The 11,857-nt window shown below is 45.5% G+C and overlaps 1 protein-coding gene across 1 annotated transcript; it reads right to left on the bottom strand.

The window, feature by feature from the left end:
- Positions 1-5,518: 5,518 nt before the first annotated feature.
- On the bottom strand, positions 5,519-8,466 carry Usp27x (ubiquitin specific peptidase 27 X-linked). The gene is made up of 2 exons (XM_046442596.1): positions 8,413-8,466; positions 5,519-8,143 (listed from the first exon to the last, which is right to left on the bottom strand). Exons 1-2 carry the CDS (start codon positions 8,464-8,466, stop codon positions 5,810-5,812), a joined length of 2,388 nt encoding a protein of 795 aa, XP_046298552.1. The 3' UTR covers positions 5,519-5,809.
- Between the last annotated feature and the right edge of the window lie 3,391 nt (positions 8,467-11,857).

Raw genomic sequence — 11,857 nt, 5'->3', positions numbered from 1 at the left:
ATTTCACTCTCAAAGAGTGGTAATTTTTCTCACCAGTATTTCTTAGGGGCACTAATTCTTGTGCCAATTGGTGACTCTTCTTCAGGGTGTATAATTTCTTTGCAAGGGCTGTATTTCTATTGTTGCTTGTTTTTGAGAGTATCTTCCGCAGATAATTTCTTTTTCTGGTATAGGGTTCCATGTACCATGAATTGTAAAAATTGCAATTTACTATTGCAGAGGTTTTAGAGGTTTTTCAGTTATCCTACCCCAGAATCATTTTTTCAGCATGCTATTCCTATAACACATAATAGGGTAAATTTAGATGCCCCAGTCCACATATGACATAGGCCTGGGGTTTTTATTTCTCCTGGTGGCTTGAAAGAGAGCATGAACCCTGTCAATACTTACTTTCCCAACCCCTTCTAATGGCCAAGCGAAGCTACTAGAGGTTTTACACTGAGATTTCAGTTGTAGTTTCTCTGCCTCTGATGGACCTGAGGCTGTGGGTATTAGACTACCAACACCAAGCACCTGGTCCCTTGGGGTCTGATATCTGTAACCATTAACATACACAATGTCACTGACTTTAAGCTTTATTTTTGTTTCTCTAGACATTTCCTTTTTTTTGAAACTTAGTTATACTTTTAAAATTTTATTATAGTTCATCTCATGTTAATATGTTTTGTAGTGGGGAGGCACTATTCATATCATCTTAATATATGGTGTGTTGCCAGAAGAAACCATATTTTACACACAAGATTTTGCACCCTTATAATTAAGCACTTTTCCTTATCACTTCCATCTTCATAAATACACACCTCTTTAAATTTGAAAGAACTAGGAGTATCTAGATTATAGGCATATATGAGGCCAGACCTCTATAAAATGTTGGATTATGTTGCAGATATACCAGCCATGTAGCCATGTAGTATGTCATTCCTCTGGAATCTAAAATTTCTTAGCACAGTGATTTTTAGTATTTAAATATTTTAGTAGCCAAACCCTTTCTTCAAATATTACAGGGAAACCCTCAAATAAAAAGCAAGTAAGATGAGAGACTGCTCTGGTTGAAATAGGGTTGAACATTCTGATCCTCGCTGTTTTATCCTCCCCCTTGCTTCCTAAGGTGCTAAGGCACTCCCTGGGGCATCTTCATAGACTGCTTAGACTCCAACAAATGTGAAAGGAGATAGATTAGATCAGTGGTTCTCAAAGAGTGGTCCCAGAACCAGAAACATGGACATCACCTGGAAATGTGTCAGAAATGCAAATTCTCAAGCCTCCATCTCAGAATCTACTGCACCAGAAATATTGGGGACAGGATCCAGCAATTGGTGGTGTTAACAAGCTTTCCACGGGACTTTGATGCTTGTTAGTTGGATATCTTACTAGAATAGAATATTCCATTCAGGAGTTATTTGAAAAAAGGCTAGAGTGTTTCCACAATTAATATTTCTGCGCATCTAAATTAACCCAAGCATCTCTGGAAGCCTGTTTTCCATCCACCATTCTCTCATACCTGAGTGAGATTATAGACGTTCTCAAGGACCAATTTGGCCATGGCCTTGATTCCTTTGAAATGGCTTCATGTGTCAGAAATCACTGAAAGGAGTTGGGATTCCTATTCTCAGTTTATTAGATGGAAATAATGAAGTTCCTCCTAGTTTTCCTTGACAAAAAGATTTGAGGTCCTAAGCTCATAAAATTATATGGAGCAAAACAAGCCAGACATAGAGTACACACCAATTGCATTTATAGGAGGTATAAAGACAGGCAACACTGACCTATAGTGAAAGAAGTCAGCATAAAAGCCTTTGAGTTACCAGTAATATTGTTTCTCGTGGATGCTATTTACAGGAATATGTTCATTTTGTAGAAATTCATTGGAATATATATGACATGTGCACTTTTCCTGTGTGCTTAATACACTTCAGTACAAAAATTTAAGAACAGCACTGAGTCACCTGCAGGAGAAGTTAAGTACTCGTGTAATGACACACTGCCATTGAGTGCTGGGCTACATACTGTGAGGATGTGGACCTTCACTTCTGGTTATGAAATATATATTATGAGCAAACACAGATTTCCAGCACAGGGTGTACTACATTATGACAATGATTTGTGTAGAGACAACCCCATTTACTGATTGGAAAAGATCTTTTGGTTGATGGCACCCCTGACCAGGATCCCCTGTGAGTGAAGAGGTGAGTCAGTTTTAGTATCTGGCTATTCTAAAAAAATGGACAGTGGCAGGGTACTGGATTTCCAATTAGGTTAGGCAAAAAAACTGTAGGATGGATGTGTAAGGGGTGACCAAGCAGTAACCCAATTCTTGGTTCCTTATTCTGAGTGTTGTGTGTGGTTAAGGCCCTCAGTTGTGAGCAGCCATCTTTTATCTGTGTCCTTCTGGGCCCAGATCATAAATCTATATGCAACTGAGTCTCTTTGCTTTACCAGATTATAGATATAAATAGAGTTAAGGAATTAGCTTAAATTTTACTGGCTTTTCCCCCTATCTGCTCACACAGGAGCTCCAGCTCAAGTGTAAAAATGACCCATTAGTGTCTGAAAGTTTCCAGTAGCTCACAAACCAATCTGTTGTTTTGTTGTTGTTTTTTATACCATTTTTCATATTCTTTCTTGTTTTGTGCCCCATGTTTGTGTATTCTGCCCATAAAGCTACTTAAGTAGTTATCCCTTCCCTCCTCTACCCCCTTGGCCATCACTGCTGTACCCACCAGAGGAATATGGGTGAAAGCACCAGGGGCTACCTCCAGAGCCCCAAAAAATCCACAACCATGGAGATGCCCAGCCATGGACCTGCCATTCTCAAACAAGCCTGAATCTCAGCTCAAATTAACACATACCTGCTGAATACATGTTGTCCTTGGTCCCACGGTGGCATAATCAAAAAGCAGCTCCTGGATTGCTGGTTCAATTTAGGGTTTGGTGACTGATAGGGGAATAGGGCTGGGTTTGAATGATGCCCCTGTTGCTGAGGCACAATGGTGTTTTCTAGATAGAGGTGTGAGGTCCAGTCAGGAAGTGCCAGGCACAGCTGCTCCCTCTGGTGGTCTGTGCCTTTCACCAGCAGTGACAGGGAGGTCAGTGTCAGCAGTCTAATGCCACTCATTTGTGAGTTCCTCTTAGAACTATTCCTGGGGTGCAGGGTATTTAAAAGACAGCGTCTAGATCAGACAAACCCCAATGAGGAACATTCTATTAAAAATGTGAACGCATACAAGATAAAGGTTGTGGAAATGTTCCTGATTAAAGGAAGCAAAAGAGACATGACAACTAGATGCAATACCTCACCCTACCCCAGATCCTATAATAGGGGGAAGAAACACTATAAAGGACATTTCTGGGACAAAAAGACAAAATTGGAGCATGAAGGGTAGATTTGATAAAAGCATCATATCAATGCTAATTTTTCTGATGCTATACTGTGGTGATAGAGGGGATTTGCCTATTGTTAGGAAATGGCCTCTGATATATTGCAGCATGAAGGGCCATGATGGATGTAATTTATTCTCACACAGTTCAAACACATTTATGAAAGAATGCACATGTGCAAATGATAAAGCAAATAAGGTAAAATGTTAATAGGTAAAGCTGGATAAAGCGTATGCAGATGTTCGTTATACTATTTTCTTTTATTTTTGTACCTTCTCTTAAGTTTGAATTTATTTTCAAATAAAAATGTTCAAAGGATAGTTTCTGTGCAGTCAGGATCTGATGGCAGATGCCTGACTGAACTCTCCCTGTGGCAGACATGAAGAATGAGGACATGGCTTTGTTCCCAGGTAGGGCTTCCAGACACATTCCCAAAAGGTAGCCAGACACCTAGTCTGAAGTTGCCAATTGGCACCCAAAGCACCCATCTCTTGATCTCTCCCATCCTACAAGGCACGAAAAATGTTACACATTGTGTCCTGAGGATTATGGGCCCTGAGTGTTAAAGAAATATTGGTTATGAAAGGATGATGTATTAGTTTGTTCATCCATCCATTCACTCAGTAAATGTTTTGAGTACTTACTTACTGTGTGCCAGGAACAGTTCCAGGGGGTGAGGATGCAGCCAGTGTACAAGAGACACAACCCCTTCCCTTAAAAAGCCTATGAGCTCATTGCAGGTGTGCTTACAACCACATGAATAAACCTGTATTTTCAAATGAGTTGATCACAAAGTAAGCTCAGGAAGCTGTGAGGAACCCACCCTTTTACCAAAGCCAGTGGATCTGATGAATTTAATTCCCTTCCAGGATTTTCTAGGGAATAGTTACTTTTGTACCTGATGCTGAGGAGAGGAGGACTCGTGCTGCTTCCCCCATCCTGAGCTCATCCCATCTGTTTCAGCTTAGCTCTCTGCAGGCTGCTCTGCCCTCTGTCAGGATCAGGGAAGGGACCAACAAGCCACTCTATCAACATCCGTGAGCTGATGGATCAGTGAGCTTTGGAAAACAGTCTTTCTCCTGATCTATGCCTGTGGGTAAATGTGGCAGCTATACCCATATTGCTTTTAGAAAGCAAAGACCACCAAATACCTTTGTGTGGCAGTCTGATAGCATTCTAGCCATGAGAATCCAATCACTGGTGTGCCAAGTCATGAAAACAACATGATTGTCCTTCAGCTGAACAGAAAAATTACCTTTGGGGAACAGTTGTTCGCCCCTCTCCAATAATGGGCTTGACATCAACTGTCATGCCCTGTGCACAGAGACAGTACTGGAGTCCATTGTGTCATGGCTCCAAGCAGTCAGTGTTGGGGAGAGTTCTTAAAATTCTGTGTGTGTGTGCGCGCGCGTAAGTGTGATTGCATGTGACACAGGTCCCTTCTTTCCATGGGTCTCAAGTGGGACTGACCTTCACCTCTGATGTATTATGGGCCCAGTCCAAAGAAGTTTCAGATTTGGATCCAACAAACGTTTACTGAGTCCCTACAAAGTTCCAAGCCTTTTACTTTATACTTTGACACATTTTATATCATTTAATCTTTAACAACAACCCTTTAAGGTAGGAATTATCTGCACTTTACAGATGAGAAAACAATCGCAAAGAGGTTCATTGATTTGCTCAAGTATATCATACAGCTTTTTTTTTTAAACACTCACACACTACACTGTCAGCTGAGGCCTGTCTGTGTTGATAGCTTATCTTACAGCATTTCTCTTGTCTTCTCTACTTTTGGAGCGGCTGCTCCCCTTATGCAAGCCCCCTTATTCCTTCTCCTTTCACTAGCCCATATGGGCTTTTCTTTTTTTAATACTGCATTTAATAGCACAAAAAAATCACGAATACAAAGAAACTGGCAAAGGTGTTTGTCAATGATATCCCTGCCTCCTCCGCTTTTCTGCTTTCATACCCATGTACGTAATGGGCTACATTTTTTATAAACTTTTCTTTTTCCCCCCAAATGTATAACTGTTATGTGATTGGTCAATTGAAGCTGAAACACCCATGGAGAAAGATGTTTTACGGTTACAAGGGCACACACCCCCCCACACCACCCCCCTCCCCCCCACATCTTCCCACACAACCTTTTGGAGGAATATAGGATATGTACCAGTGTCACCATTTCCCTGCTCCTGCCTTCCCCACCCAGAGCACTCCTGCCATTTAATTTTCCTTTAAGTGACTGCCTCGACTAGAGCCTCTTCTCCCTCCCCTTCTATTTCTCTTCCATCAGGACCTTTTTGGACACTGGGTACTGTTCAATTCTTACTCTGTCAGGCCCATGGGCCATGGTCAAGTAGGTCCTTAAATCTCGATGCCAGTTGTAGTACGGTTGTCGTCATCTTCCATTACAGGTAGTCGGTGTGTCGCTTCAGTAGGCTTGTGTATTCATTTCTTTCACTTTTTCTGACTCATGTTCCAGGACCTGTTTGTGATAGAACAGTAAATACCCTTCACTGTCCAGCACATCCTTAATACTGGCCTTGGTGATGACAGCATCATCACATTTGAACCACTGGTCCTTGTGGTGCCGGATGAAGCTGGTATAGTGGCCACTCTCCAAGGTTCCTTGGTGATTAACCACAGCAAACAAGGAATACTTATTCTCGTTGTTTCCACTATTAGTTGGCAGCTGCAACTGTCCATTCATTCTGCTCTCTTTACTTGAGGCCATAAACGGTGTCATATCCAGCTCCAGAGGAAAGGAAATGTATGTAGTGATCTTGCGCCTCTGTTTGGCTGAGTGTTCAAACCGTTTGAAATGAAAACAGGCAACAACTGGTAATTTATTCATCGTGAGCTGTTTGGTTGATTCCTGGTAGCTTTGGCAACTGCCACATTTGATTTTGGCACTGCTTCCTAAGTGCTCTGGCCTAGTAAACCTTCTCAAGCAGTCTGTGAGGGTGGTGATGCCTGGTATGTGGCTTTCCCCATTCACACTGCTGTCCCTCCCTGGACTCATAGGCCAGAAGGAGGTGCAAGAGCCAGGCAAGTCCAAACTGATGTCCCAGCATGGGTCTATGGTGGTGGAGACCCCATGGCAGGCTTGACAGGTGACATCAGACTGTAGGCCACCTGTGAAGATTTGGTCTATGATGCAGTTACAGTGGTTGGGATTATTGGCTGCCTTCCCTACATCATCACCTTTGCAGTGCCTGTGCAGGACATCTAATGCCGCAATGAGGAACTCGTGGGCATCCTGTTGCCTGTACCCTGCTAAGTGGCGAGCATGTATCCACACCAGGTGCAGTAACTTATAGGGAACGTGAGGAGACGGGTTTCCAGAATACAACTCCCGAAACAGCGAAGACATCTCACAGACCAGACACAACTCAGGACTGGGCATTTCACATCGGTGCCTGTCGGAGAGGAAGAAATCTCTCAGGATGGGAGTGTGGGTCAGGGCCTGGACGATGCAGTTCATAAAGCACGTGTTGCCGAGATTGATTAGTCCTCTTAAGCCGATGGTGAAGCTGGACGTGATTCTTCTCCGCCGCGGGTTGTGCCCCAGCAGTTCTAACTCGGGTTTGGTTGTTTCCCAGGTTGGATATTTCTCACCAAGGCCTGGGACTGAACACTGCTGGTGAGAAACCTCTGTTGAGGTGGAGGCTTGTAATTTCAAGGCTTCTCCTTGCTCTTCTTTGGCAATTTGCTCAATGTCTTTGTCATACACATAGTCCTTACACATAAAGCAGTATATACCTCCATAATAAAGGTCTACCGCTAAGTTGTGTTGTTTTGTCTCGGCGTGCTCATGAATGTGTTTCTCTGTGAAGCAGCCAAAGAAGACACAGGAAAGGCAAGAGTGGAGTCTGTTCAAATGGGTGCCACACACATGGCAGATGCACGACTTTGCCTTGCTTTTCCTAGTCTCTGGGGTTCCACACCACACGAAGCACTGGTAAATGACCCGCAGTTCCTGCCTCCAGTTCTCTCCCACCTTAAAGCTGTTCACGTGGGAACAACCTGGTGGCCCCACGGCAAAATCCACATCCAAGCATCCGCCCCCAGGGCCGCGCCGGGGCCGGGGCCGGGGTGGGGGCCGTGGCCTAGGCTGCGGCGGAGTGCGGAGCCGGGTCTGGGGCCGGGGCCGGGGTCGGCGGCGCGGAGCACGACTGCGACGCGGAGAGGGATCGGGGGGCCGCGGCGGGTCGGAGGGAAGGGTGGGGGGAGGAACCTCGTCGCTGCTGCCGCCACCGCCGCTCCGCGTTGGATTCTCATCCTCCAGCTCCGGCTTCGGCTCCCCCTTCGGCTCCTGCTCCGCCTCCCGTACCGGCTCGGGTTCGGGCTCGGGCTCCAGCTTGAGCTCAGTCCGGCGGCCCGGACCCTCCGCCGTCTCCACCTTCCCCGCCGTCTCCACCTTGTCGGTGGCGTCCACCTTCCCGGCCGCCTCCACCTTCCCCGCCGCCTCCACCTTCCCCTCCACCTTCGCCTCCGCCTCCGCCTCCACCTTCCTCTCCGCCGTCTCCGCCGTCTCCGCCTCCTCTACCTCCTCCGCCTCCACTGGCGGCGGCTCCTCCCCCTGCTCGCAGGGCTCTGGCGGCCACTGGGCGTGGCGGCGCGGGGGCCACGCAGACCTGGGGTGTCCCCCGCCCGGCCTGAGAGAGCGTGGTGGCTGTGGCAGCTGGACCCAAAAGGGACTTTCACTGAAGGAGGCGGCGGCGGAAGCAGGCGACGCCCCCGGGAATCCTCCCGCCGAAGCCCCCTAGCGGAGGCCGCTTCTGCAGCCAGGCCCCGTTTCCTTTAATTCAATATTTTCCAAACTTGCTTGTTCACGAGAATCACGTGGGGAGCATGTTGAAATTACAGATTCCTCGGCTCCACCCGCAGGCCTACAGAATCAGTCTCTGGAAGGGAGGTGCTCCGGAACCTGTATCTCTAACTAGGGCCCGAGAGGCTGCTTATGATCAGGCAAGTTTGGGAAACACAGCTCTAATTCATTGAGGCTGGCGGGAAGGGGGGCGGGGACCGCGCAGTCTCTTTAAGGCGCTTCCAGTTTTCAGCTCCAATCGCTGCTCTGACCCCCATCGTCGTCTCCTCCCCTCTCCTCGTCCTTCCCTAGGTCCATGCAGGCTTCCCCCAGCACTGCGGGGCCAGGGGCCAAAACCAGAAATGTTTCTGAGGCTGTGTAGTGTCCCCCCATGAGGGGGTCCTAGGGAGTACAGGCAAAAGCCGTGACAGCCATCATTCCGATGACTGAGCCTGCCCCCAGTGTGTCCCAGTCACCCCTCCCACTCAGGTCCTTCTCTTCCCGCAAAGGTTGAAGCTCCAGCTCCATTTGGGGGCAGGCCTGGACCCCAGATCCGGAGCGGCGGATCCAAGGCCGCTGAATCTGAAGTGGCACCTCCCCTTTCCCATCTTATCAGTGTTCTGCGGAGTCCAGACCAGCTCCTTGCCTCCTCCTCAGGCAGCCTCCCAAAGCCAAGGGTGGGATGAGGGTTTGGCAGCTGGCTTTCTGCCCAGTAGATGCTGAGCATCCCAGGGGCAGAACTCAGCTCTTCCATCCAAGGCCAGTGGGGCAAGGCACCACAAGGCCGTCTCTCCAATTGGCACCTCTCCTGCTCAGAGAAGGGCCTAAACTACAGATGCAGTCCAGAGACCCTTAATCTCTAGCAGAAGCCCAGGGCAGGCAGCAGGTGGGAGTGCAAAGGAAGCCTGTGGAGCTGCTAATGGAGAGAGGGGATCGTGCAAGGATCTGAGGGGCCTCTGATAACCCCTGTGCTGAGAGGCTGTTGGCACTGGGCAGAAGCACCATGGAGCCCATGAGAAATGAGGCCAGAACCGGCAGCTCAGGTCTTGAGCATGGCTGGGGGTATGGGGAAGCAGATCCATTTGCTGGTCCCAGGGAGTGCAGCACAAGGCAGGCATCAGCACATTGAGCCAAAGGGCAGGCCGTGTTCTAAGAAGATCCTGGTCCTGGTGGTGGCCGGCTGTGGCCAAGTGCACCTTGGCAGGCTTGTGGGGCAATTCTGCTTGGTTATATACTCCAGCAAAGTTCTCTCTGGTCAGCGCAGGATGTCACCATTCACACGGCTTTCCCTCCAGGAAGGGGAAAAGGAAGGACGCCTAGGGTTAGCAGCAGGAGGAAATCGTTATGAATCAGGAACCCTTAAGGAGGATGCCTAGTTCCCACCCAGCTGAGGGCTGCCCAGGTGCCTGCCCTTCCTACATCAGTTCTGCCTTTAATTCCTTGAAGCACCCCAACATCTTTCCAATAAATACTTGCCCTTTGTGGCCTGCAACCAGAGGAACTGCAACTATCATACCCACTGAAGGAATGCTGCTGCTACTAAAAGTGACTAGGGTCATGGAGTGTAGGAGGCAGGGGAAGGGTTACTCTCATCCCATCTTCACAGAGTAACAGACAATGAAGAGACCTAATGATCTGTGTATACCAGGGACTGTCTCCCATTGAAGACTAGCCATGGTTATCTGGTTGCCTTACTGATCAACTTCCTGTAGAAGCATACAGGTCCACCTGGACTCTGCTCAGGCCAGCGTGTTCTGGAAGTGGAGGACTCTGCCACCATTCATTCAACAGATGTTTATTCAGCACCCACCCACAACCAGGTGGTATGAGGTGCTGCAGAAACAACAGTGAAACAAAGACATTTACCCCAGGGCCAGAATTGTGGCTGATTTCCCCAAAAGGCACACTAAGGAAGTGTTTTTCTAGGTCACTAGCAGAGAAGAGACACCCAAACCAAAAATACATATAAAAACATTATATATCAGAATCACTATAACGTTTGATTATTCGAATAGTCCCTATGGGAAAATCACAAATTAGTTATACTTCCTTACATTCATTTCCTGATTGCACGTTGCTTTTGTTTTGAATCACATGTGGAGGTGATCTTGAGATGCTTAGTGTTTGAGTCTGGATTCAGTCTTGGGCAAATGTCACGGTCTGCACCTCACAAAGACATGACAATTCCTGGCAAAAGAGGCTGATCGTAGGAGAAATAGCTCCTCACAGTCCCCCTTGCATCTGAGTGCTAAATACAGCTCTGACCACAAGGTGGCAAAAGAGTAAATTACAATTCCTCATATACATATTTTGTATGTTTATATAAAACTATTGGTTTGTATTAAATGCTCTCTAAAAATATTTGAAAAATGCTGCTCACCTACATGCATTTTTAGTTTGATGTCTTAAATTTTGCGTCATAAATGTCAATTGGCTGCAAACATGTAATTTCTGACAAGTGCTAACATTCAAAAATAAAACTCTTACGTCACTATTTTACATGAATTTAGTGGAACCTAAATACCTTAGGGATTTGAAAGCCACCATCATCTGTCTTAAAAATTTATAACCAATAGTTGCAAGTTGTATATTTTCCCTTTTCTCCCTGAGTTCTTAATTCCACTCTATTCTTCCAACAGAATTTTGTCTCAATAATATATATTTTTGCACTTGAAACAATTTTATAGATTGTTCTGCCATATTATTCTGCAGCAAAATTGTATAAATGTGTATTTAAATGCTCTCTAAATGTTCCTGTTATCATAAGGCTGTAAGGTGGTGGTGTTTAAAATTTTTCTGTTTTATCTTGACAATTAGTATTACAATATGATAGATCAATGCATTGTAAATATATTACAAAAGGTTTTATAGGTAATTATTAAAAATAAAAGTTTATTGGCAGTAAAGAGGATTAGTAGAGCTATTTTGAAAAAAATTAGTGGATGTATCTGTGGATAAACATTGCTCCTTGCTAGAATGAGACATGATTCAGCATCCATTCTCTTCCTCTTTTTTGTTTGGTTAAATGTTAGCATACAGAAACCTCCTTCATATAAATGGGTAAATCAGAATGGATATTTGTTTTGCCAATATCACTCAAGTCTTTGAATTGTTTTGGAAATATATGGGTAAAAATTACACAAGATGTTTTATCTTCAAAATTATTTCTCATGATTTGTCAGCTACAACTCCACTGGGTTTTCCTTCAATTTTATTGGAACCAAAGAAATGGAAACCATCTGAGTTGAAAAAGGATTTGATCCCTTTCATTTTTTAGAACAGTTTGTTCACCATTGACAGCAGTGTTTGGAATTGTCTCTCTGGTGCCCTGAGGATTTTACACTGCAGGGCAATACATCCAGATGAGATTCAGGATGGGTAAAAGATATGCTTTCCTTTTGTAAGTGCATGAGAAGGGAAAGATGGAAGGAGAGAACCAGCTTGATTCCTCCACAGTAAGTATGTTATATGGCAGATCAATTTTTAAAATGCATATGAAATTTGAGGATGTAGAAATTGATTCCCTTATATCTCCTGTACCCTAGGGTAATACACACTCCTTTGAAATTTGCTGGTTTACATTGTTATAAAACTAATACATATATATTTGTGGGTTTTTAAAAAAGATATAGAAAAGGGAATGACATGAAATGTGAAAGCCCCTCTCTC

Source organism: Marmota monax, unplaced genomic scaffold (assembly GCF_021218885.2).
Source record: "Marmota monax isolate L192 unplaced genomic scaffold, Marmota_monax_Labrador192_F-V1.1 WCK01_AAM20220418_F8-fsc00170, whole genome shotgun sequence".
Classification (NCBI taxonomy): Eukaryota; Metazoa; Chordata; class Mammalia; order Rodentia; family Sciuridae; genus Marmota; species Marmota monax.
Note: the sequence above shows the minus strand (reverse complement) of the source record. Positions and strands in the feature narration are given on the sequence as shown.